Genomic DNA, 27,975 nt, shown 5'->3' on the forward strand with positions numbered 1-27,975 from the left:
TGTTAAACTTATTAACAGATACTTATTAAGGTAAAAATAACATTACTCCACATATATGCACATTATTACTAGCTAGTAAACAAAACAGAATGAATGGAAAACCACCAAGCTTAAAGATTTGTTGAGGTGTTTTAAGATTTAATTCAAATCATAAATAAATGCAATTACTAGTTCATCTTGAATAGCATAATTCCCGCATGCAAATTATTATGCTCATTAGTGTATCCGTGTACTTTAGTACCGAAGTCGCATTTAAACTAAAACCAAAGAATTTATCATGGTCTTAAACTATACATTATAATCAATGCACCTTTGGCTGAAAGGGTTGGTTTATTTCATCAGCTAATAAGAGTGAAATGTTATTCTTAAACGCTATCACCTACGTGAAACATAGGTGCCATAAATGAACTCATGACATTGTCTTTGCATAAACATAAAATCTGCATATAAAATCGCAAATATCATTCCAAAATTACCATAGAGTATACTAGCACTAGAAGACAGTTGGACCGCATCGAAATATGTAAAAATCAATAAATTTCACGTAATCATGTCACAGTGACTGTATACACGGCTTATACATGTGACAATTCAGCCTAAAGTTATTGAACATTTCATTGGGCACTCTGAAATACCCAGACATTAGGTATTGTATAACTGAACCCACTGACGAAATTCCAAATTTCAAAAAGACTCAGTAGCAGGCATATCTATGACAATGCCTTGATTTAGAAATGTTCTGTTATTCAAATGACCGACTACAGTGTTGACCCCAAGCTTACTGAGCTTTGCACTAGCTTAGCATATCATATTATATGATAGCTTTCAATCTGAAAGTTACCAGGTCAAAATTTCTTACCAAGTAATTAAATAGCACATACCCACTACAGTTCAATCCTTCAAGACGCAACCTGAGTATATCTTATTTTACACATCTAATCTATATAAAAAAAACCATGTATTTTATGATTAAGTGAAGATAAGTAAATTATCAAACTTGTTCGCGCTCCTATAGTACGTCACAATTATCCACTAATCGTTCAATTTATTTATGTAAAGTGCAAAAAGTCCATTGTTTGGACCCAGTGGTTTGCCGTCTGTGAATTTGTGAAACGCAAAAGAAGAAGACAAGTAAACAAACCAAGGGGCGGGGCTTACGCAGGAGACCATGAGAAAGCAGATGTCATTTAGGTAACTATGATAGTTAAAGGTATGACTTCAGCTCAAATTTTCATATAACTGTCAATGAATGGGCGAACTTCGCATAAAGCCAAAGAAAGCGTAGTAAAGAGTTCCCGGTGTCTGCGTAGATGACGAAACCTTTAGTTGTGCCCAGGGATGGCAAACATCCAAGTCAATTGACGTCACTTTGGTCAAAATTCAAGCCAACAATGATACTGAAAATAATTCTGCTTCAGCAACCCCAGGTGCACTTAACTTCTCTCTCCCTATACCGGAATGCCATTGTGTCTGGTGCCAAATAGCTAGTCACAAGTTGGCAATGTTTGCTCAAGAAAAATGGTTGTTTTCAACCTATGCGAAACTGTCCTTTTTTATCCTACCTGGGTAGACTAGACCAGCCAAGTTCTTACCTTCGTAGTAGTTGGAGACTAGCAGTCCGTTGTGGCCGACTTGCCGAACTTTTAATTGATTTTGTGTGGTGTAACAGGTGTAAAGAGATTTAGAGTCATATTAGCCTCGAAATCTAGGTGTGGCGTAGCCTAAACAGATTTCACAGTAGAGTAATGTATGGTAATGTTACTTAATGACCCAAATGAACCCAGTCAGAACCATTCAAACCTTACTATAGACTTAGTAAAACCCACATGTATTCCAATATTTCTACCATTGAAAATAACCAGTCTCATCCAAAGGGTAAAGAACAGTCTACCCAAGCACCTTGAAATTGCATTTTTATTTATAATTCTGTCAAAATGACTTCTATAAGATATGGCATAGTCTAGGTGTATGCAGATAATGTTGAACATATTTAGGGTAATGCTATTTTAACCTAATATTGATACATGTCTTACATAATTTAAAAATGGCATTTTTTCACCCTTTATGATGCAGTGGCAAAGATTTTGCATGTGCATATGCAATTGGGTTATTTGTGTGAGTTTCCAGTTCACGTTTAGCCATGTGTACCTTGGAAATTGTGAATTTCAAAGGCTGCATGAAAAACACTTATATGGAAAAAAATTAATTAAATATATATATTGCTTTGTGTTTCAAGTGAATTTTGTGTTTTGCCATAGCAGTTTTTCAGACTCCAGGTATAAGCTACTTTTGTTAATTTGAAGAGTAATTAAAATCATTTAAGTATTTGAATAATTTCTCAACACTATTATGGTGTTTATGTGGATGGAAAATCATTGGAAAATACTCACACTGTCTTTTGCCCTGAAGTAAATTTCAGTGAAACTGCCACGATGGCTTTGTTCTTGTAAGAAAGCATAATCATGGGATAAGACAAACTGTACTAAATGAATCACAGATGTAAACATTATTTGATGAAGAGAGGTCCAGTGCCTTATCTGAAGCTGAAAATCAGTTCCTTGGGGATGCGTACTGTCCTGACTAGGTTTGGTTGCTAGGTTGTTGGGGGTGGTTTTGTATTGTAGATCTGTGTTGCCTCTGAGTATTCAGATACGAATTTGGCTAAGTTAAAGGATTTTTACATAGCATTTTAACTTTAGTTCATGTCATTCAAATATTCATCTCATAAAGAATGTGGGATTAAATCCATTTAGAGAATTACTTTTAACGATTCCCACTTTTGCGTGCTTGTAGGAAATTCCTAAATGTTATGACATCAAAAGCTCTTAAGTATACAGTAATTGTATAATTTCTTATTACAGATACTGTACGTGACAGAAAAATCATGAATGATGGGTTGGGTGCGGCGTGTGGTGGTGTGGCTAGCTTGGTGTGCTGCACTTTGTACATCAATAAACTTTCTTTTGGTTGCAAGGGCTCCTTCACCATCACCTCTCCATCACCACCACCACCGCACCCCAGCTCCCTCCACCACACTTTCCCAGAATAAAATTGTTGAGAAAGTATACATTCAGGGAGAGGTATACGCCATAAGGGAAAGGTATGTATATAATTTATATATTACACATTCATTACATGGTACGTATTTGATAGATGTCATTATTTTATATTCATGCTTTTGACATTCTGCGTTCACCAGGGCCTTAAAACTATTAGTTTGCAGATCCCATTTTATCAGTCTTGGTGATCTTCCCCTAAAATGAAACTAATGTGAGTTGTTTATATCTTTTTGCTACTTGATTCCTTTTGAAGAATGTCAGGACAGCACATAGTACTTTTCTTTCTGTATAACTGTGCTGATTGTTTTTCATTGTCTTTAAGAACTTGTCAAAAGTGGTTGCAATAGCTTCTATTCCTTGTCAGCATTGGGTTATGCTCTTGTTATTGAGCAGATTGCAAGATTTGCAACTTTCAACAAAGAGCCAGGCCTCAGGGAGCCACTATTGAGGCCTAATTTCATGTGGAGAGAATTGCAATACTGATCAAGTGCTGCCTTGCTGCGAAGGGGCCATGTGCCAGCTCATAGCCAGAGTTAGCATATTATGGCTAGATTAAATATAGTACAGTCATCAGGATATCTAGTGACAGGACCAGGCACAATAGCAGTTTGTCAACTTCATCACCTGTTATCATTTGACTATGACTATTTTTAAAAGTTTCTGTGCAGCCATTATCACATTTGACCATAAATCAACTAGCTGTTTGGCCTAAGTTACCTAGTGCTGTACAACTGTACAGGCAAAACAGGTGCAAAAATCTTAATGGAAAAACTGAACTTAGGATTAGGGGTTGACATTTGAATAGTTAATGGTTTTGATGGAAAAGGAGAAAGGGTGTCATATTGTAAAGTTTTTTTTTAAATGCCTCGCATTCAGTGGGTTATTATTTTCTGCCCTTTTTGCAAACTCTCTAGGCTAAAATAAGGTTCTGTAAATGTCAGTATTTGAATAAATCATACCTACTGTTAAAGTTAGCTTTAGCTTTGCTCCAGTTGGTGCTGTCAGTATTAAAAGAAAAATAAGAATATGCTTGGCTAACTTGCTAGGACTATATATTCACCTGTTTCCCACCAGATGGTTCTGGAATGTTTACATTGTTATATTTCTTCATGCTGTCGTGTTAAACACAGTCTCGAACAGCTTTGGTATATTTTGATTATTTCTGGCTAATTTCTCTTGTACAATGTTGTGCTTATTTTCTGATTTTGCTTTATGTCATCTACAACAAGCAGAGATGAAAGCATTAGATTCTATAAGAAAGTTTGTGAAAACCAATTGTTTAGGTTTGCTGATAACAATGTAGCCTAGGTTAGCAGCTATGTTAGACTAGGTGCGCAGGCTTGAGTGTGGTTTTCTTGATATATGGATTAGGAGTGTTTTGATGAGAGGATGTAAATTTTCTGAAGTACTATTGGAAGATGTTAGAGGCTGATAGTTTATATAGACAATTAAGGCACACCAGCAGTCTACTAAGTTTTTCCTTTTGTCTTCTGACGTTTCTCTCCTCCTTCATTAGCCTACCTGATAGCCTATGTTAATTTGTCTCTCTCTTATTCTACTCAGCCTTCTTTTGCTACCTAGGTGGTTAGGAGAAAAATAATAATAATTGTCATATTCTGTTATTAGTTAAGTTTTTGGCGTCTGTAACCCACCCTCTGGACTGCCCTACATTGAGTGGTTGCCTCCTCTGACAGGGACCAAGGTTCTGTGCCCTTCGACAACTCTCACCATTTTTTACAGTTCGGTTTTGGCACTGAGCTGCCACCCAGCTCCAGGCAGACGGGCCTCATGGTTTGACTTGTTTTAGTAGGCTCCAGTGTTGCCACTGTGACAACCTGTCTGCTAAACATAACAGTTTTTCCTCTAAGTTGGCAACACTGGCTGACTCCCGTAACATCCCTTTGGAGAGAGTATTGCGGTGTAGGTGGTCGGTAGAGTTAGAATTTCAGACATTACTTTTGCCTCAGTAGTTTTGAGCTGTGTGTCAGTTCTGCTCATTTCTTTTGTGCCCCCCCCCCCAAGCCAGTTATAACCCTCCTCCCTCTAACTCAGTTTTCCTCTTTATCATCTTGTATGTATAGTGGCCCATCCTCTTCCACTGCTTACATATTTACTGCGTTGAGTTAGCCTGGTGATTGACAGCTCTCGCTTCTCAGTATTCTCCTCTTGTAGTGATGTTATGCAAGAATCCTCTTGCTTCTCCACCCTCCATCCAGTACTTACACCAGCATCCCTTGAGGTCTTTACTAACATGGTCCTCCGTTTAGTCTTGAGTCTTTCAACCATCATTTGGTTGATTCTCCTTTAGTATTTAAGCAGTGCATAGCTTGCATTGTTCCATTTTAATTTTCTTTTTCCAAGGATGATTCCATTAACTGGCCCTCTTTAGTTTACTTATACTTCAGCTTCTGTTAAAACGAGTAAGAAGTTACACTGATTATGGTAAGCTGTGTTATCATGAATTGGAGTCTTTGGGAAATGGATTATCAGTCAAAGAGAAACAGAAACTTTGTTATTAACTCTGCTTCTAACTTGAATAGTGTTTTGTGATTGCAACTGTTTGCAGTGAGCCTTTTATGTTAACATCTGGATGCCGCTACATCTTTTCCAGTTTTGAAGCCACTTAGAGCTGGGGTAGGACTTGCTTACAATGCATCTACACTTTTCATCACCTTTTGTTCAACTGTTGGTTTCAAGTTCTTGGACCTAGGAAATGAAAATTCCTCTAACAGGTGAGGTAATTTGGCCTAATTGTGAGGCAAAAGTACCTTTGAATGCAGCATTTAGTTCATAGCGCTATTGTCCGATTCATGTATGAGTAACAGATGTGTAATTTTTTTGCATGGATATGTAGATATGTTTCTATGTACTATATACATATGTAGATATGATGTCTGCTCATTCTACTTCACCCTTTTGTAGGCTATGTTATAAAAGGCATATAGGTCTAAATTCAACATAGGCTACAATACATTATGCTAAGCTATCCCATGTTTGCATACCTTAGGCTAAGGCAACATAGGCCTAATGCCATTGGTTAGACTATCATACCTAAAGATAAGCACTGGCCTTGGTTTCGTGGCAAAATTTTGGCATGTAAGGGTGGATATGTATGTCAGTCTAAACTAGATAAAGAGATACATTCAGGATATATGATGATAATAATAGTTATATTAGTCCAGAAGATGTTAGACCTACTTTTGAAACTAATGGGAGGAATGTCTTATTCCTTTTACAACTCAGTTGTAAAGTAACAGAACAGTTATGTAAAATTTTGTTAGGTAGCCCTGCTCAACCATTGTATTGGTCTATCTTTGTCTCCTTAACCCCCTAGTGTTAAGGTCATCACCTAGATGTCTCAATTCAGGAGATTAGAAATTGTAAGCACTACCTTTGAAGTCTTCCCACGGGTCTTGTCTCCACGGCCTTTTTTGCCTGCAGGTTCTTCATAGAATTTCCCAATTTACTCTTGAGTTCTGCTTCAGTAGAGTTCTTGATCACATTCTCAGTGAAGAAATTTTACACATATATAACCTTACTGAAGTTTTGAACTCCCAGTTAAGTAGGCTGTGTAGATCCTCAATAGTTTGTGTACAATTTTTTCATAAGTGTCTGGCAAAGGTTCAAGTAGAGCATTTTGTAGTGAAACAGGTGAATACAAAGACAGGCCTAGCAAGTTAGCCAAGCATATTTTGATTTTTTTCAATGCTGATTGCAACAAACAACACGAACATAAAGAACGCGAAGGCATAAGACAGGAGCAAAGTGCTAAAATAACTGGCCTCTTGGTTAGAAAGGCAGAAAGGCCATCTTGCCTTGAAAGTGGTTAGAGAGAAATTTGTATGTCACTGTATAGCTGGGGTAAGTCAGGTCAGGCTGCACCATTCTCCTACACCCATATTGGCTGTCTTTCATTGCCCCTAAATCGTTGTACTATTTGTTTTTTAACCGGACTCCAGGCAGCACTAGAGAATTTTCACCTTACATTAAGATATCAGGTTTATTATTTATGAAAAATACAAATTGATTAAAATGTGTCATTTTTCAGATTTATGATGTTATTTACAATACATACTACTACTAGATGTAAAAGCTGAATGTATAAATACATTTTCCTATGAAGAAATCTGAAAGAACTTGTCTTTCATATTTTATACAGTGATTATCACAAGCGTAACTTGCGCAACCGAACTGGTCTTCGAGTGCTGTCAGGACTGTATAAGCATTTGGCTGCAGTAAGAGCTCAATATTCATCTCTCTCACCAGAGCTGAATGATCTGTTTGAAGGGTTGAAAAAGGAAGTAAGCAAAAGATGGGTGACAGATGATCCTTGGGATTTGGCGCGTAAGGTGAGTAATCACAGCCTGATTTTGTATCCTCCACAAAAAGAATTGATTTTTTTACCATAATGGTTTTCTGTAGTAGAGCATAAGGAATTTATATTTCTTTAACAATAAAGGGCATATCTATCTTAATAATGTGAATTATTTATTTGCAGTGGGCCAACCCAAAAACTCTTCTTCCAGACAAAGCTAAGGGTTTAGGGGATGTTTTGGGGGCACTTTCGACTGCCCCAATTGTTGCTGCAGATATTGGGTACAAGGGAACACAGCTCAAAGTGTCTATCCTTCTGAAAGGTGGGCAGAGAGCTGTCTTTAAACCAAAATGGTAGGTGTTCAATCTAATTGTGTACAGTACAGTACAGTATATATTTAAATTTAATCTTAAAAAAAAAAAAAATAAATTTTACAGTTATTTTGTAAAGTGGCCCAGCCAAACCCAAATTTGCCTCAGCTTATTTGTCTTTTGTAAACTTTCAAATACAGCCCTTAAATATTGTATTAATAATTATGTAAAGAGAATATTTATTACTGATATTCTCTGAATAAGTAATTTATTAAAACTGCGATTTGTACAGATTAATTTAACGGCTCCTTACGTACTTTGGCAGATAATTAGAATAATCAAAACGTTGTAGCCTTGTTCCTTAGTTGTCCTGCGAATGGATTTGTTGTCTTTTGTTCTGTGTTTATAAAGACCTATGGCATTTTGAATCTCGGTTCTCTTCTCTGTATCCCATTCTATTCTGAATACTGATACTCCTCTTTAATTGATGAATTAGTGTTCCTGTTCCTAATAAGGGTAATGGATTTAACTGTTGAAGTTATGATTCTATTGTTCATGTCTTTTATGTTTAGGAGAATGATTTGCAAACTTTTACATCAGTTGACTCACCTAGCTGAACTGCCTTTGCTAGCATAACCTCAAATTAGGTAAGAAGTTTCCAAAACATAATTGTCTAAATTTTGTATGCTTCAGGTATTCTCGAGATGAAGTCATTGAAGGAGAAGTTTATGCAGGTGCTGATCGTCATAATGGAGAAATTGCTGCATTTCATCTTAGCCGACTTTTAGGTCTCACCATGGTGCCATTGGCAGTTGGTCGTACTGTATCTTTGAAACGACACATATTACCTGTGGCATCAAGAAGGCTCTCTGCAACGTTCTTCAGGAAAGGTTAGCCATTAAACTCTGTAGATGATCTTTGAGGTATTTTCAAGCATTACATATTTTTCTTTACATTATGAATTTTATTTTTCATGATTATCTTTACATTTTACAGGTGGAAGAAATCCATTAAATAGGTGAAAATGTTTAGTAAGTTTAATCCTATTTTTTATATGTATAAACTAAATGCAGAATGCTGTAATATTCAGTGTTCAGTTATGATTCCAGGCACTCTTGCTTGATTTCATGTTTAAATTAAGATGGTGTACATTATTGGGTTGTGGATCATAACTGATTCTGTACCATGGCTAACACATTCATGACTCATTAACATGATGTGTTGAGAATTTTCTGTCAAGTAAATGTTTATGGTCCTTAGGTATTGTAATGTCTTTTATTTCAGTAAATCTTGATTACTTATTAGTTTGGGTTGTTTTTATCTTCTGAGATCTACACTTTTGCTAGATCCAGTTTTATCCTAAAATGCATTTTTTTTTTTACTTTTACATCTTTTTGCCATCTGTTTTTTATGTACGTATATTAATCTAATTACTTTTCTAAAGGTCATCTAGGACAACCACAGTTTTTTCTGAAATTGTGGACCTGAGTGATTAATGCTTTGCATGTTGGTAAGAAACATCTATGAAGTTTATTAGGGCTTGCTAAGATTTCTTGAAACCTGCAGACGACTACACACAAATATTCTTGCATGTAAATGAACTTTATGAATTTTGTTTGTGTGTTTACAACTTGCTTTTTCTTTATTTTATTAGCACAAACACAAAATACATATTACTGAAATATCTGGATTTCTTCAATTATGATATAAGTACAGAAATAAGAATATTCTGTTCATACCAACACCAGTGGTATTTCTGTTTTGATATTTTTAAATTGTGAAAATTTTAATTTCAAATTAAAAATCCCATGTAATCAAACTCCACAAACTTAATTCAGTTTTTGCTGCATAATGCTCAAAATATAGAAATAAATCTCTACCTGTAGTATGGTTCAAACCTCGTCCTTTTGGGTGGGAGATGAGCAATTATGACCTCTATAAACTTACTGGCAGCACCCTTATTTCTCATCCAGAAGTTCTGAATTTGATCTTCATATGAAGCATAAATTTATTATTACAAATTAGTTTGTAATAATAAATAACACGACCACCTAGACATATTTGTACATACGAATTTATAGAATACTCAAAGGGTTTATTTGAAAGAGTACCTTCTTTTCTTGTTTCGTTATCTCACTGCAGTTAATACCTAAGTGGTCTAAACTCCAGAAGACTTCAAGACCCTCCCTTGGTTCTTTTAAATGAGTAGCCCCTTCAGTGGTAATTACCTCATTTGTTTCCACTGCCAGTTGTAAAATAGAAACATGAGTCTCCTTGGTGGGAGGAGAACTACAGGTTTGGTTACTACATAGCCAAATGTGATTGGTAGCAATACTAAGTTCTCAAATTTTGTAAACCCTGGATGTAGTATGTTGTACACATTGTCAATCCCTATCAGCAACTCGATAGGCAATTGTTTTTCTATGGGTAGATCAAATTCTTTATCAGCCAAGCTGATTTTAGTTTTACATGACCTTAAATTCATCTTAAAGTTGAATTTCTTTGTATATTCTGGTAGCTCATCCACCACTATACAATCCATATGAATCAGTCTACCCCAGTGAGGTACAATAATGTTTAACATTTCATATTCTTTGACTGGTTTTGAAGTCAAACAACCTCTCAATGAAATTTTCTCAACTTTGTTCTTGTAGTGGAGTCCCTCAAGATCAGATCTCTTGATGGAAGATCTCTTGGCAGAAGTATCCAACAACCCTCCCTTTTAGAGTTATTTTGGCTGTAGGTAAGATCGACTGTTTAGCCTTCTTATTTCCCTGTCCGATACTTGTCAGAGAGAGTGTTCCAACTTGTGCCTCACCTTCCTTAGTCTTTGGTTGGTTTCGATTGCATATGACCTTATGATGTCTTAACAGTGCAACCATTGTTACAGCCTTGCCTGTCACAATCGGAACTGAAATGTTTATTGGATGTATTAGGGCTGTTGCCTTGTATAATAAGGCGCCCTATGAGGTAATGTTAGACTTGCGATAATCTTACGCTAAGTCGGTTGGTTATGCACTTCCATACTCATTGGAGTGTCTTGGGGTTTCATGATAACTAACGAAGTAAGTATCTTCTTTCGTTATGATGACGATGTGTTAAACTCATGATGATATCTTCTTTCTGATGTGAGGTTCTAGTATAAAAAATAGTTCTATTCTCTGAGATTACATGATGAAGATCAGATAGGATTGTACAGGTCTTCTAATGACGATGGCTTGATCGCTTCTGCCAATGATGATGGCTAATTCTCCTCTACATGATGAAGCTTTGGTAAAGATGTACAGGTCTTCTAATGACGATGGCTAACTCTATTCTGACTACCATCTCGGTTACAATCATAAAGGAAGCAGACAGTAGCTCGAATATATGAACATACATACAGATTACAAATTACGTAGGCCGTTTGAATTATAGGTCGCGGTAGTTGTCTCAAGCAGGAAGCTTGGACTAATGTTTTCAAAACAAATGAAGGACCACAGGTGACGGCATGTCATCTTAGCCTACTTTATTGTATACGTCATCTTAGAATACTTCATCGTCTCTGGTCTGATCACATTCCTGCAAGCAATCTGGTTGACCTCTTTAGTTTTAGTTTTTTATATATATGGAATAACATTCCATATTTTTATTATGTAATAACTTACATAAAAGCTCGGTCAGCTACAAAACCAACCACTGAATATTACTCAAGCTTGACTTGCATTTGACTTATAGGAGTGTGATACAGACTATGTGAATATATATAGATATATAAAAAATACTTTATAAGTAAAAAAAAATTCAGGTGTACACAATACAGATTCATGTAATAAGATATAAGACATAATATGCATATGATTATATTCGTAAATAATAGTGATCACGTGATATAGTATACTGATACAGTTTTTCACTTTATCTCTTTAAGATACATATGCTACAGAAAATACTAATGTACTCTGATAATTGCATAGAATAAAGATTAACATGATAAAAATCATATTTTAACTGATAAAAATTCATATATGAAGTGATAAAAATGATTACTTTTTTTATGCTGACTTTTATATAACTGGTTCATTAATCCATATACTAACTCATATATAACTGCAGTTATTGGTAAGATAAAAGGTAACAGATTGATTATAGGCTACCTGATTTATTTATACATATGTAGTATATGGATTCATATAATTATGATCAATATATGTGTGCACTTGATACAACTGATTCACATAAACGACTAATCTAAGTGATTAATCTAGGTGCACTTTAAATAGATTCCTAGTGCGTACACGTACAGATATATTTAGAGTCTTTGATTAACTTCTATATTCTTCAAATAAGATATATATTGATTCATATACTGATTCTTTATATATGAGATACATGACCGAGGTGATACCCACTGCACATTCTAGCGTTTCGAACAACTTTTCGTCCATTACACAGTTCCAGACAACCACCTATTGCCAAATGAAATGGCCAATTCCAAATGGTTAAAACAAGGGGAAAATTGCCTGGGCAGGGTCCAACGTTCTATTTTGGCCTCATACTTGTTCTCTGCATCCTAAGCCTCACGAATACGTTCGCGATGAATAAAATCATCCCCAGCACGAGTCCTTCGCCAGCAACGTAGAGTTGAATATCCTTCTGGTCGTAATTGTCGGAAGTATGTCCCTTTTGTAGTCGATTTCCGACAGCCGCCGGAGCATTCCGCATTAAAACGAGATTAACGACGGGATACGGGTGTCGGTCCAAGAAGTCTACGAAATAAGCTTGTTCACTTATGATGGTGCTTATTACGAAATAAGCTTGTTCACTTATGATGGTGCTTATTCCCTTTCACATTGTAGGTGGTTGATACTTCACTGCAGTCGTCCGCAGCGACGAACGGGTTTTTGAAGTTGCGATGTGAAACTCTCGTGCTGCAGGATACTGTAACCAGGTTCCATTAATCAGCCTGCAAGTGAAATTATACTTGTCACAAGGGCAAAGTAAATTCAGACAACATCCAAATACGGGAGGGAGAAAGCCTTTAAGAACCAGACTTAACCCACATGAATTCGCTGATATTTTATGGAATTCAAAAGAGTCATCTGTACAAACCTTTTTATCCATGGCATTATAACAATAAGTGAACCTATCCAGGTCTCTGATGACTGTAAAAATATCCATAATTATAAAAAATAAACAAATATCAATACGAATCCCAAAGAAAATTTTATATTACTGGTAGTAAGTTACTAGACAAAGAAGTGGAAAACGGAGCTATTTGTAAGATTGCCAGGCAATATGACATTGCGTTGTGTATATCAATGTGTACGTAAATTATTTTAACTTGCTGTAATGGTGAATGATGGATTCATTATCGTGAAGGATGAGTTTGCTCTCTCCAGCCTAAGTGGTTTGAGACCCGGCCTTAGCACGGTCTCCTTTTCACTATTCTTATCCAAAGAACATTATAGGAAACACTTCCCTATCATTAGATTTGCATATCCTAAAAAGGAATTTCCCTAAATGAACTTTAAGGTAAGAATACCTAAGTGATTATGATACGGAGATCCTGATGACTTCTTGCAGATCGTTGGACTAGACCTTGTTCATATGACCACTTGATTTGAACTAACACAACTTGACTTGACTTGACTTGACTCTATTGAAGCAGTGACTAGACTGCCTGACTGACCATCAGTGGCCAATGCCTAACATTCAGCCAACTATCCAAACAACAAAACAACCAACGGTTGGTAATTAAGAGCTATTATACTTTCTTTTACAAACTAATACATGAAACAACCAAATGCAATGCTTTTCCTAACTAGATGCAAATGTAAAAAGCATATGTATCTATCTTTCATACAATACACATTTCCACTTATGTAAATGAGGAAAATACTATACGCAAAGATACATTACAACTTGCGGCAAAGTACAATCTCTTGTCAAAGTTTCGATAGGCCTAGAACCTTAAAGTAATTAGAACTTTATTTTATAATTGAAATTTTTATTTGAAAATACATAGAAAATTCCTTTAATTGGGCCTCTTTTCTGTATAGTAAAAGGGCTATAACATTTGAAATGTTAAAAAATTCTTCACACTGTTAACCAAGATTTAGAAATAAATGAGTAGTTAGTCTATACTGTATTTGTATGTTGAAAATATCAGTAAACATCTTGAATTTGCTGGAAAACTTATTAAATAAAAGCTGATGATATTCCATAAAGGTAAGAAATTATGTAGTAGATAAAATCTTTAATGTATTTCAAATTTTGAGTTTATGTATCATAAGTTTTACACTTGCAGATGAGATTAACAAGATAACTTAGTGGAATAGTATCACTATGGTAAAAGTGGAAAATGCATTCATGCTCAAGTTACTCTTACAGCAATTTTTTATTTTTATTTTGTTTGAAATTTTAGACAGAGCTTTAAACATGAGTGATGTCAACCCTTCAGGATCACAAAAAAATATATTCTATTCTCAGAGCCCTAAATATTTTAGTAAGGTGCCCCCTGGTTGCATCATAATACCTTTCTCTTCAATTAATCTCTGTTTGTTCTGACATGTCATGGAAATCTCGTTTAGTTTTTGTTTACCCAGTACAGTGTGCACTATGTAGTTAGGTTTAGAGTGTTTTATTACAATCCTGGATTAATAAATCTGTAGCACCATGTTAAAAGTAATTGTAATTAGGATAGCCATAAAATCTGTGCCCTAATAAACTTTTAGAAATTAAGATGTATTTCTGGACATATACCTAGCTACCAATATGTTTGCAATGTAAACAAACCAAATTTTATCAGTGGTGTAACTTTCAATCAAAGATTGATATGGACATCTGATGGTTTGAAATTGGTTTTCAGTTGTGTAACTACTTTTTGGTGGTTGGCATTGAGTCTGAATGCAAATGAACTCCTAATTTTCATTATCATCCAAGCTACCTTTGAATTATCACCCTGCTTTATTAGATTCTTAACTACTCTTTTAATTTCTATTTTGATGAAAGATGTAACAACCTGCTCATTACGTATTTTATTCAGAATAAGCCTAGTAGAGAGAATTAAATGGTTGTGCAGTTGTAAGAGCAGTACATACAATTGGCCATCCACAGAAAAAAATTTATTTTCTGATAGCATTCCGTTTCTGGACAGAAAGGTCGTATATGATTGATTGGTTTATGCAAAAAAACATTTTGTTTAAGAAAAACAATTGGTTTGTGAAAAAAAAACATGTTTTGTCTAAGAAAACCATTGTTTTCATATTTAATGCTCATTGTGATGAAATGATTGTATGACAGCAAGGAAAGAAGAAGACTCATGCTTGTGAAAATTGGTTATAACCAGTGGTTATCAGCTGCTTTGAGAACCAATTTATGATTATGGTCAGTGTTCTGTATTTTGGATGCTATGAGGTAAAGTAGTTATTTCTAAAATATGTCCAAGTTCCTTATGTCAAACTTTGGTTGAAGGTGAACTCTGATCAAAGTACTGGTTTTCATCTGATAGAGAATTTTGTTGACATTTAAATTATTTTTTCTACTTTTGCCAAAACTTTGCCTCTGAGTTAAACAGCTTTGCATAATCAGCATTAAAGGTCAATGGTAAATTTTAATTGCACACAGAATACATGAGCCTTATGATAAAAATTGTGCTGGACAAGTACTTTGCAATCACAAAAATTTCAGAATTGTGTACTATGAGTAAAAAAATTTTTGTAAATACTTATAAAAGTAGATTGAAGGTGCATTCTTTATAGCTGAAGATTTACAGTAACTGTAGTTTTGCAACTAGAAACCAGCATCTGCTTAATACTTGTAGTTTAGTCATGTCATGTAGTACTGTATTATCTCAATTTTGTACAGTTTTCTGTAAATATTAATGACCTTTGTTCCTGTTTCAGACTATCATCAAGTGTCAAAGGCTTGATGATGTATTAGTTGCTTTGTTCATTGCATTTAAAAGGTGTGTTGGAATGTTTCCTGCAAATTTGTTCCAGGGAGACAACTCTGCTTTTTTGGTGTGTGTTACTACTGTCGTAAGGATGCCTCAGTGTGTGATAATGGTAGTACTTTTGAGGGTACTGTTATTCTTTGGTTACCTCGACGTCTTCCTCTCACGCACATTCCACACCCTTGGGCACGCACATACAAACGCACTAAGTTAGCCCAGTAAGTAGAGCACGTTCTCATACTTTATACTCTTTGATGGACTCTGGACCTTCATTTTGATAAGACATGTAATTACCTGTTGTCATTTGGGTATGCTTCATACTGTCATTTTACTCCTTTGGATGTCTCTGTACTTAACTTGCAAAGCCATTTAGAATTTGAGATTTTGAACTACGTACCAAGTTCACTTTCTCAAAAGATACATAACGTATCCTGTTTTAGCAAGTAACTTACTTCATTTTTTGGTTTGTGCTAACATTCAAAGATTTTACTTCATAAGAGGCAAGTATAGTTAAGTAAGTAAAACTGTTGATATGCACATAGAACTGTTGTGAAATAGGCTAGTATGTAGATACTAGTGCATGTGTTTTGAGAGTGCAGTGTTGACACTAGTGTTTCATAGTGTTCCTTTTGCCTTTATCTGGCCTCTGTATGTAGTTAGTTTTCTTTAGTGCTATGAGATGCCTATTTTTACCAATGCTTAAACATTACCATATTTTCTTTCCAGAGTATCATTTTTATAATTTTATCCAGCTTGTTTTACAACATTAACTGTAAGGCATGACTTACATAAAATCATCAGGTCAGGAGGTCTTAATGCATTTTTGATAAAGACTGCAAATGTAAAAAGTATTCCCATTTCTAAAAATATAATTTGAGAGGTACAGGTATCCAGAAGTAACCTTGCTGGAACATAAGCCATGAGCCTTATAAACTGGAAAATCAGGTGTTTACATCCCATGCGAAGCAGTTATCTCACTTTAATTGTGTATAGCATTGTTGATATTCGTTATCAACAATGCTATATGTATACAATTACAGTGAGATAACACTGTAACTGTGTATAGCAGTGTTGATATTCCACATCCCCATAGAGGGGTAGTGCTGTCAGTGCACCTCACACGGTGCACTTTAGACATTGCTTAAGGTTCTTTGCATCGTCCCTTTGGCCCCTGGCTGCAGCCACTTTCATTCCTTTTCCTGTACCTCTGTACATATTCTTCTTCTTCCATCTGACTTTCCACTCTCTCTAACAATTGTTTCACAGTGCGACTACTTTGAGGTTTTCCTCCTGTTGCGCCTTTCAGACCTTCTTACTGTTCGTTTCCTTTTTGGTGCTGAATGACCTCGTAGGTCCAAGCACTTGGTCTTAGACCTAAATTTTATAATCCAGTCCAATCCAATCCAATATTCCTCATGTAATATTACAATTTAAAATTATTCCATAGTTTTTAGACAGAGCTTGAACATAATTGCTGTGTAATTTACGTAAACAACAGTGGGATTCCTGTCAGTTTACATGCTGATGAGAGTGAAGTTTAAGCTGTATGATTATCATTCATGCTTATTATTTTCTTGTTCAGTTTTTGTGTGCTGTATTTTAACAGGTTCTGACCCATCCAAGTAAAAATATTAGAAGTGAGGATGTAGTTATTATAGATGAAATTACTTGAATGATTAAGATAATTGATATATTGACAATGCAGAAGATTGCAACTTGACCTCTTTGAAGGAACACTGAATATGCTTGTAATATTAGGTTCATAGTCTCCTGCACTAATGACAGCCTCCATCAGTAGAGCTCTGTCTTAAGTTCCTCGGTGTTGTAGAATGAGCAGGCATGGGAAATGTTTGATGGCACAATTCCTGTTGGTAGCATTGCCTTTGTTGATAGTGCATGTACTAAGTTCATCATGGTAGAGTTCCATGGTGTTGTGGTGTTGGCAGTTATGGGAAGCATCAAATTGTAGGGCTTCTGTTGTTAGTGCAGTCTCTGTTGGTACTTAATTGTACTGAGAAGTAATTCTCTTGTTGCTGTGGTGTTGGAGTATATGGGAATTGTCTGATAGGGCATTCCCTTTCTTTGTGTAACAGCTCCAAAAAGAAAAGCAAGCCAAGTTTGTGCTGTTAGAGAAGGCAAAGTCAGAGTTGTGTTTTGTGCAGCACAATTACTTGATCATCTATGTCAGCCACAGCTGCAACTCTCATATGCCACGGCTCTCATCATTAGTGCAGTCAGTCCAAAACTCAGCCTGAAGAAGAAAAAACAATAAAGTTCAGGAACTCAAAACAAAACCCCTGCCCTTAGAGCTTAAAAAACTTCCTGGATGAAGTACTGGGAGTGGATAAATACTACCCCGATAAAACCTGGTACCAAAGCAGCTCAGCTATGAATAACAATGCCTTGAACAACTTGCTGATTTATCCTTTAGGATTGTATCTGAATATATCTTGAATAGGTTGCAGGTACACCAGAAGGTATTCCATTCAACAGGTAATGGAAGAAACACTCTTCCAAAAACTACTTCATTACCAAAGTGGTCCTATGACTAAAACTACAAAAGGCTGTCCTACCTTTGCTATGATCTCATTGATGTGATTAAAGCAAAAGATAAAAAAATTTAAAAGCATATGTGAGATATAATAAAATGAATTTATGACTAAAACACAGATATCAAGGGGATTCTTGTGTGGAACTCGGCCTGAAGAAAGAAACAAAGTTTGAAATAAAGCCCATACACTTGAAGTGCATAAAGCATTCTTGATGGAGCAGAGGATAATAATAATAATAATAATAATAATAAGCTTTATTTCCAATATTTACATTGGCTATTCTATATCTTACAAAGAAATGCACCTTAAGGGAACCCTTTAGCAAGTTGAAAGTGTGACAAACTGGAATAAGGCTGTTCCAAATGTAAAATGGGAACACTTGTAACAATAACGGAACATTATCAAAATGGGTTTTGCTTTTGGTTGTGCTTACAATTGCAATTATTTTTTTTACTTTTAAGGTAAATATTTTCTTTCCCGCAATGGCTTAAGGATTAAATGCTTAAGAATAAAGCTTTAAGAAACTATGAAGTTTGAAAGAATAAAATCTTTGAACTCCAAGAAACCATATAACTTTTGCAAGAGAGGGAGCCATCCATATTTGCCTTGGTTTCCTCTGTACGTCACTTTTCCCAAAGATGGTGTTCATTCTACGAATAACAGCTTTAGTACCCCTTCAGTAGTCAATCTTGAGGCTTTCACTTAGTTTTGTAATCCCCATGCTCCATGAATGAAGAATGAAAATCAAACCAGGTAAGATGATTCGAAACAAAAAGTCACTGTAAGGAACATTTCTGTAGGTACATCTTTGAGTCCTGAATGTCTTTGATGGACTAAGATACTGGACTGTTTCATCCTTCAGGATAATAATGGATTTAATATGGGTTTGGAAGTGATTGTTTCTGCCTTGAAGCTAACTGATATATCATTAAAAAATATTTTTTACAGCAATTCATTTCCATTACAAGGTTTTTATTTCAGATAGAAAAATAATTTTATGTGAACCTTAGTGATTTTAGATTGCTCTAAGTTTTTAAATATAGCAGTACTATAGTGTAGGTAATATATTGTGATTTTGAATTGAACTTTTTTTTCTCTTTTAGAGCTTTAGACTTGAATTTTTCTTATAGATTTAATATACTTTATTTTGTAAACTAAAAAAAAATAAGACGATTTGAAGTGCTAAGATACTGTAGTTGTGTACAGTACTTGGGTTTTCTTTTACCTGTATCATTGGATTTTATTTTAGCATACAGGATTCTCAGACTGTTGATCTAGTGCAATTTGGAAGGTTCCCCATAGTAGTAGAAAATTTATTCAAAACATAATTACCTTCTTCAAATCACTTATAATTGTGAAATTATTAAAATGTCTGGAAGTTGTTTATTTCACATTTTAAATATAAGTTTTATGCATGACACTTACCTGGGCAGGTATATATATAGCTTATCTCTTGACGCACTGGCAGAATTTCCAAAAACTCGCGGCAACCGCTAGTACACTGGTAGTTCAGGTGATGGCCAACCCCCGCTCCCGTGGCGCTGGTACTTGGAACTATTCCCGTTTTCTCAGATTTTCTCTGCCAGCCGAACCGGCAACATCGTTGTTGGTTCTCGGTTAGAAATTGCTCGTTGACTGACTTTTTGGATATTGGTATCGTATTCACGAAGTTAGAGTGGCAATCGCATTTTGTTTGGTTCCTGGTTTAGTATGTCTGATTCAGGAAGTATGTTTAGAGTTTGTGTGAAAGAAGGGTGTAAGGTGAGACTGCCGAAATCATCGGTAGATCCACATACTGTTTGTAAGAAGTGTCGGGAGTTTGTATGTACGTGGGACAATAGGTGCAATGATTGTCAGTGTCATGTCTGATAATTTGTCAACAGCGGCATAAAGTCAGAGTATATATTGTTTTAGCTGCAAACATCCTCATTTGGAAAGAGCAGTGATATTTGACTAGTGCCAATATTTGTTGTGGGTAATACATAATTCTGATGTACTCTTTTAGGAATTAAAACCAGGTCCTGACAACAGAATGGGCCCTTTATCTTTTGAATTTTTTTCATTTATAACCATTCTTGCTTTCAGCATCCTTGACTTTTGCACTCTTGAATATGTTTGGCTACAGCTGCATTACTTTCTGCCTTTTAAGAAGACTTTTTAATATATTTTCTCTTTTGTCTCTTCATAACTAGCTTCTTAAACTTTGCCCACCTCCAGTATTTACCCTTCATTTGAAAACAAATCCCCTGGAAAAGCCCTGTGAGTGAGTACTTGGAAATGTGACTAGTGTTGAATTACTTGACCTCAGTTCATTAACCTTTTGCTTAGTCCTTCAGATCCCTTTTCTTAATTAGTGTTAGCATCACAGCTCCCTTCATCCCAAGACTGTGTTTGCTCTGAAAGAGTTTTATGGCATAAAGTAGCTTTCAACTGTGTGCAATTTATTCAGGGGCACAAAACATAAAGTTTAAAAAGATTTTTTTTTAAAACCAAACCCATTACTTTTAATTCACTAACCATTCCTTTCAACTGCTTTACACTCAGACACAAGAAATGGGAATGCTAACAACTGCAGCCTGGAGATACTGTAGCATATGATAACCTGCCATAAGTGGCCAACTTTTTTCTTTCTCTCTGAACTTTAGTGTGTGAGATTGATGTGGACCCATGAAATGGACTATACTAAAAGTACTAATAGTTTTATATGAAACAATAATTGATTTTGAAAAGTAAATGATTCAAACTTAATTAAGGAAACCCACCATGTTATGAAATCATTTTACCACTTTTTAAAATTGGTCAGATCACTTGATTCTGGTAATATGAGTGCTAAGGAGGGCCAGTGTTTGAAATATTAGTGAGAAGATAGGTAAGGTAAACAGACCAGACACTCAAGTTGTGTAATGTGTAGGGTTAGTGAGGAGGACCTACATTCCAGCTGAATTTTGTAAGTTTTTGGTTATATACATGTACAGTACCATATAGAAGCATTTTTTGCAAAATTTTTCATGAGAACGCTTTATAACAAGCCTCTAATTTCAATACTGTTGTGTTATGAGCAACATTTGGTGTAACCAATTGTAAATATAAGTGAAACCAAATAATTCAAAAGATGTAAAGATTGAAAGTATTTTAGTTTTAAACTACAGTACTGGTCATTTTAAAAGAAAGTTGAACAGAGCAGGCATTTCAAGTGAAACTTCACAGGAGATAACCAAACCTGTTGTTAATATCATGTAGAAGCATTTGCATTGGAACATAATTGGTAGGGAATTCCATCATAACATTAAATGTAATAGATTAGATCCCTACACTTTGTTTCCCTTTAGGGATTTCATCATACTTGTATAGATCTTGTGGAGAAAAATATTGAGTCAGTGGTTGACAGAATAAGAAACAGTACATACTGGGACTGTCTTGGAAATCAGGCACTATTTTGGTCAAACTTTATATATCTGCTGTATTTTCAGCATATTTATTCTTAATGCAAACAATTTTGCAAAAGTAAGAACAAAATGGAATGTTGAGTTCAGTATGCCTATTTTTATGCCAGTGCAGCCTAAGGAACAAGTTTAAAAAAGAAACATTAGTATGTACATCCTGAGAGGCATTGTGGTGCTAGGTGCTGCTTCAATTGTGGAACAGTCAAGCTGAAATTTGAACTGCCACTAAAGTAGTAGTAGAATGACAATTATATCATGTAGGTACAGTAAATGCGGATGTTTGAAAGTTTTTTGGTAACTAATCTCGAACAAGGTATATTTTATTATTTGGGGATTTTCACTCTCCACAAATATGACGATGTTACTAGTTAAATATGACCTCATTACTATTTGAGCATATATCTGTTTTACCGAGTTTATATGAATAATGTAAAATCTTACTTGTCTTTAGAAACTGATCTCGTCAAGAATTTTGAATCACTGGTCTGGTTAATCCATTTGATAATTGTAAGAACCCGGTTACCACTCATTACACATATACTAGCTGTGTCAGTATCACAATATAACTGTCATCTTTATGGGGAACCTCTTCCAAGTTTTTACGTAATCATTTTTTAATTGGTCTTGTGTGTTTTTTAACTGCTGCTCTGCAGTTGGTACTGTATTGCGTATTTTTTGTTAGCTTTTAATTTTGTATTTAATAACAGATGGGAAGAAAATCCGCAGTACTGTGATCTAGTGTTACGCCACCCATCCTTCAGTGATGATCAATCATCTCGTCTGCTGGACCTTATGGATGCTGCTGTTTTTGATTTCCTTATCCAAAATGGTGACCGGCACCATTACACTGTGGTAGCTGGAAATCCTGATTCTTCTATAGTGCTACTAGACAATGGAAAAAGGTAGTGATTTGCACAATATTTATAACTGAACGTAGCATAAATTTTCTCTTCTGTGTAAAAATATTTGAATCATATTCATTCAGTCAAAATTACTGTAGCCTAGTACATAGTCCTATGAATCTCTTCATGACATTCAATGAAACCAAAAATTTTTATAGTACAAATGGGTTTAACTTGGGTGATTACTTATATGGCACATTGGTGTAATGATCATGGTACTTCAAAGGATAGAATTATGGTGAAATGTTCTGTGCTGGGGTAATTACTGTGTAATCAGTATACGTGTACAATATGTCATTGGTTAAAATTTCTCATATCAAGTTTCTCTTTCAGTTTTGGAGATGCTTATGTAGACCACATGGATGTGTTGGCACCGTTATTACAGTGTTGCAGGTAAGCATTTTGTTGGGCATGATTACAAATGAAGAGTTAGACGTTATCTTTCTAATTTTTCTATTGAAGAAAATTTGCAATATTTATCTGAGCACAAAAAATTGGGATGGAATCAATCCTCAAGAATATGAAGTATTTCAGTACCTTGTCTTTCCTTGCTTGGATAGGCAGTAAGGCATTTGTTCTTATTGTTCAGGTATGATAATAACAAGTAAATTAAAACCTGTTTTTATTAGTATTGAGACCCACTCTCTTTAAAAATGCATCTAATTTTGGTTAAACTGAATAATAATACTATTTAGCAATAGTAATGACAATAATGTCCCCACTAGGCAAATTATATAACTAAATATGCAGTGTTCCTTTTTCTCTTTATGGACCCAAATGGTTATTTATTTAGTCTTAGGTATTTACTCTTATGAATTATAATTGCTGCACTGGATTTTTTCCCGTTTTTAGTTTTGGTTGCATGTTATTTACCATTAATAATAATTATACCTCCCAGACATTACATTTAGAGGCATACATTGACAATTTCTGTTCATCAGTGACTTTTTCTAGGTCATTCAATTGTAAGGAACAAACATTTAAGGCTCCTACTTGACACAGGTTTGTTGTGGCTGTGAAGCAACATTTGGGTAAGATCAAAGTCAAATGGAGAAATAGGAAAAAATTCTTGCAAGGACTGTAACTTAGAAATTTTCATGTTTAAAAAAAAAAAAAAAAAAAAAAAGTTTCTCACAATTTAAGGATGTCATGACCCTAAATTAAAATCATTTAGTCGGGATCACAACAGAAGAAAAAGGGCACTCTTGTCTGGTATGTAAATGCAGGGGTTGCAGCTGCTCTCACTTAACCTGGGTTGGCCTGGACCAGGATGACCTTAACCCAAAACCATGTAAACTAGTTCAAGAGTAAAGGATATTTTCTTTGTTTGACCCACAGCTTTATTATGCAGGAATTTTACTGTCTCATATTGTACAGAAATATTTTTTTACATTCACAAGGTATGTTTATTTCTAAAATATTTCTCGATTAATGTTAGCCCTTCTAAAACATGTAAGGCCATCTGGTTGATAACTGGACAAATGCTTTCCCTCAGGAAGTTCATTAATTTTTTTTATCTAAAAAATCCTCCAGCATAGTCTAGTTATTTTTTATATGGTGTAATATTTTTTTTATCTTTTATTAAAATTCATAATTTTGCTAGGGAGGCTATATTGTCATGTTAAAGAAATTTATTTCACTTGCTACTGTATACAGTTTATGAACAACTTAATCTTTCTTTTCATGTTAAATAGTCATAAAATGTTCATGATCAATTATTTTTCAGGTTACGTCAAGCAACATACGAAAGACTAATCCTCCTGAGTGGTGGTGGCTTGTCAAAAGCCTTAGAAGAAATTTTATCACTAGACCCAATCTCCCCAGTTTTGACCAAACCTCACCTTCATGCTCTAGACCGAAGAATTTTGCATATATTAGCTGCTCTAAGTATGTGTAGGGAAAGAAAAGGAGGTTGGCATCACGTTCTTTACTGAGGTTTCACTTGTTGTGTTTGTAATAGAACAGAGACGTAAATGTGTAGTGAATGAAGTGATTCAGTAGTAGTTGTTGAAAGGTTATACATATCTTTAATTTTATTTTTATACTCGTGTATTATGTATAAGAATAGTAATCAATTTTTGGTGCTTGGGTGTATAAATTGGTGAGTTTTGCATTTGTTATAGTTGACATCATTTGGCACCTGTTACTATCCAATGCAGTAAGGTCTCCACAATTGTGCAACTTTGTAATTTATTGCATTTCTTTGGTGTATTTTTTATTGTAATTTATTGCATTTCTTTAGTCTATTTTTTAATAATAGGATAGTGACAAGAAAATCTTATGTTAAGGTAGCCTATTGGAATGTGTTGCAATACAGTAAACATGTTTTTGATAAACATGAGTTATAGAACTTGAATTTTTTTTTATTTTCACAATAGGATAGAAGCAATTAACATAAAAGCTATATCAAGCAGAGTGAGATGTATAACTAGGAACCTTATGTGTATAAACTACATGTTATGATCACTTATGAGTGGCAGTTGCAAATATTATTTTAAGAGGAGATTTTTCGTATATTTGTTGTTATCTTTCATCCCATGACAACATAGGTTGTTACTTAGTACTCATAACTTGTGACTTGTTTTTTCTTTCATGACATTTGCAGGTTTTTGTTGGATGCTTTGTATGATTAAGCTTTACTGCTACCTACCTTATAGGTGGGTGGTTTGTATAATTGAGCTTTCCTTCTATTATACTTTGTTTTTTAGAGGATGAGCATAATGTACTATAGGTGTAAAAAGGATGTTAATAGATGTGATTAGTCATTGTTCTAGTTGCTCATACGTAGTGTCAGACTTATCCAATTTGTGTGTATAATTAGACTTGTCAGTTTGCTATTCCTCTGGCAACCTCACCCCCCTTTTTTGTGCATAAACTTCTCATAAGCATCACAAAGACGTCCTGGAGAAGCACAAAACTCATTGCGTCATCATAAACTGTTTGGTTTATGTCAGAAAGGTCACCATTGAATGTCTTTACATGTACGTATTGTGTTGTATGTTAAATCAAGATGTGTATATGAAACTTAAAAGTTTAATCTTTACAAATGCTTCCTTTGGAAGGACCACAAAAACAAAATACAATACTGTACAACCTACCTTTTGAAAGACATAATTTTTAAGCTTTTTGCTGCTATGTTGCTGATGCTGACAATATTTTCTTAGTGCCCAACTGCACTTCAGTTGTTACTTTTTTCACATTTCTACTTGACATTTTTTATTTTTATGAAAGGTTTACACTTTTCCCCTAGTATCAAAGTGTGATTGGTTTCTGGGTTCTTGAAATTACCTAGAAAACAAAAAAAAAATTTCTTACACTATACATAGAGGGCATATTATATTCTGTTACAAATTCACAATATTAATTTAAGAATTATTTTGAATAAGTTAAAACATTTTAAAGTGTTCCTTAGTTTTAAACATGGAATGTGATTAAAATGTGAGTGTAAACTAGTATTTTCCCAAAATGTCAGCATAGGAAAGATGTTATTCTTCTATATGAGTACTAACAGAACTGTCCAGTATATATACAAATGAAAGGTGCCATGACTGCCAAGCAAGAATATAGCAGCAAAGAGTGAACTTCACAATACATAATGTGTATCTTACTAAGGTCCAATTACATTGCTGTAATGAGTGGATGAAGTCACAGGATTACTGTACATTTAAGAAAATCTGTTTTCAATTGTACATCACTAAATGTAGCAAACATCCCAAATGCTTGTACTTTAAATATTTCCATTTACTGTGAAATTGATCAGCACTTGTAATGTAGAAGGTATTTCTGTGACCGTAGAGTTGTCAGGATTAGTCTTTTGCATTTTTCATCCACATCAGACTTGCATTAAACCAAGTGAATTCAAGCACAGCAAATCTGCACAATCTCGTTTTTCATTGTATCGTCATAGCTCATAATATTAAGAGGGTCATGGTAGTGAACAGGAAATAGATGTCATAGTGAACTATGCAAGTCAGCATTATTAGATTACTTGTAAAGTCAAATCAACAGTTAGCCAACACACGTTCATTAAAGTGAAACTAGCTCTCTACATTAGTCATAATGATCGGTAATATTAGGCAAACAAACATACTTGACTGTACATACAACATTACCCCGAGATTTACTGCGCTTGAAAAACAAAAGCCATTCCTTTTCAAGCCTTCTAAGAGGTTTAGAAGCTCAAGAGATACTCTCCATATGATTATTATTTTTTCCTCTATATTCTTTCTCTGCTTAACGCTTAATTTATTAAGTACAATTCAGTTATGCTTTGTATGTTACCTTGATCTTTTTAGTATACTTTACCAAATATTTACCTTATTAGGATTTTAAAAAATTATTTTAGTTGCTGCAGCATAATTTTAGTTTTAGCTTTTATCAGCTTATCCAATTGATCCTATCCCCATGACAGAATGTACCTTTTGTATCCATTCTTAAGAATCTAAATGTCAAATGAAGGGTGTTTCTTTAAAATGAATGGAAGGTAAAGATGAAAATTATTATTGACATGCTTTTCGATGCATTAACATTGTACCTTACTATCCATAACATTGTAATTTAAAATGTTTTCTGAAAAATTGTCTTTGCATTAAAAAACAGTTCAAATGATGGTAAAGCTACACCAATGTAAATTCTATAATCTGGACCGTCACAAATTCTGTTGGTAAAAAATTAGTGCCATATCTGCTGTACTCTCTATCTTACAGGTTTTGTTACCCAATTAGGAAGTAAGCACATTCCTCTTTCTGGCTTATTAATATTCATCTTCCTGTTGTCATTGGTGATGTATTAACCAACTGGCTATCCCTATATCTCAGATGTCGCCCTAATATAATTGTACTTTTCATAATGTTGAGCATTCTATGCTCTCTTCCAAGTTGAAATTTTTTTCACTTGAATTTAATTTCTCACTGCATGGCAGGAGGTTGGACTTTGATGCTCATCTTTTTTTTTGTTTTTTTTTTTACTTTAAGATTATATTGTGGTTTTTAAATTGCTGCGATGCTCAAAACTGCATTTATTTGGTGCTACAAAAACATATTCATTTTAAGCATTTACACAAAAGAATAATTTTAAGTAGGTATTATTGATTATGTTTACTTTCACATGATTTTCACATATATTTTTTAATTAAAAATAAAACCACAGTATACTGTATGTTGTTAATAATCTGCTAACCAAACAGAAATAGGATATTTTGTTGCAAGTATAATTTTATTTTTAAATCAACAAAAGAGTCCATCATGCATCAAGACTTTCTCTATCTATGGCACTTTGTATTAGAGATATATTTCAGGATACATATATTAAAAGTTATTTTTATAATAAATTTTGTATGAAAGTAGGGAAATATTATGGTCTTTATTTTGGGACTTTTTCCAATAAAACCTTCAAATCTACTATTGTATCATTTGGTGTGTCCACTTAAGGATCCCCTTTTTGTAGTAAGGATCACCT

General features: G+C 34.6%; 2 protein-coding genes across 8 annotated transcripts in view; one reads left to right on the forward strand and one right to left on the reverse strand.

Annotated features, from left to right (window-relative positions):
- The first annotated feature begins 1,032 nt into the window (after positions 1 to 1,032).
- LOC135203601 (glycosaminoglycan xylosylkinase-like) lies at positions 1,033 to 27,917 on the forward strand. 5 transcript variants are annotated; one of them, XM_064233401.1, is made up of 9 exons: positions 1,033 to 1,191; positions 2,862 to 3,100; positions 7,219 to 7,408; positions 7,558 to 7,727; positions 8,379 to 8,575; positions 15,668 to 15,839; positions 22,324 to 22,518; positions 22,852 to 22,911; positions 24,245 to 27,917. In XM_064233401.1, exons 2-9 carry the CDS (start codon positions 2,889 to 2,891, stop codon positions 24,450 to 24,452), a joined length of 1,404 nt encoding a protein of 467 aa, XP_064089471.1. In that variant the 5' UTR covers positions 1,033 to 1,191; positions 2,862 to 2,888; the 3' UTR covers positions 24,453 to 27,917. The 5 variants fall into 5 exon arrangements, with proteins under 5 accessions (XP_064089471.1, XP_064089472.1, XP_064089474.1 ...); XM_064233402.1 differs by having other exon boundaries at positions 1,105 to 1,210; XM_064233404.1 differs by lacking the exon at positions 1,033 to 1,191 and adding an exon at positions 1,301 to 1,427.
- Positions 16,423 to 27,975, reverse strand: part of LOC135203602 (citramalyl-CoA lyase, mitochondrial-like) — a 44,228-nt gene continuing 32,675 nt past the window's right edge. For 2 of the 3 annotated variants that reach the window (XR_010311970.1, XR_010311972.1), the window contains exon 9: positions 25,538 to 25,806. The gene's annotated coding sequence lies outside the window, so the exon portion shown is untranslated. Of the gene's footprint in view, positions 17,873 to 25,537; positions 25,807 to 27,975 lie in introns of those variants that run through there. The other variant, XR_010311971.1, reaches the window with a different exon arrangement.

Source organism: Macrobrachium nipponense, chromosome 36 (genome assembly GCF_015104395.2).
Source record: "Macrobrachium nipponense isolate FS-2020 chromosome 36, ASM1510439v2, whole genome shotgun sequence".
Taxonomy (NCBI): domain Eukaryota; kingdom Metazoa; phylum Arthropoda; class Malacostraca; order Decapoda; family Palaemonidae; genus Macrobrachium; species Macrobrachium nipponense.

Coding starts and splice junctions, on each gene's coding strand:
- LOC135203601 (XM_064233401.1), top strand. CDS start 2,889: ATGATGGGTTGGGTGCGGCGTGTGGTGGTGTGGCTAGCTTGGTGTGCT. Junction 15,840..22,323: donor AAACGCACTAAGTTAGCCCA/GTAAGTAGAGCA, acceptor ATTTAATAACAG/ATGGGAAGAAAATCCGCAGT. Junction 22,912..24,244: donor CCGTTATTACAGTGTTGCAG/GTAAGCATTTTG, acceptor ATTATTTTTCAG/GTTACGTCAAGCAACATACG.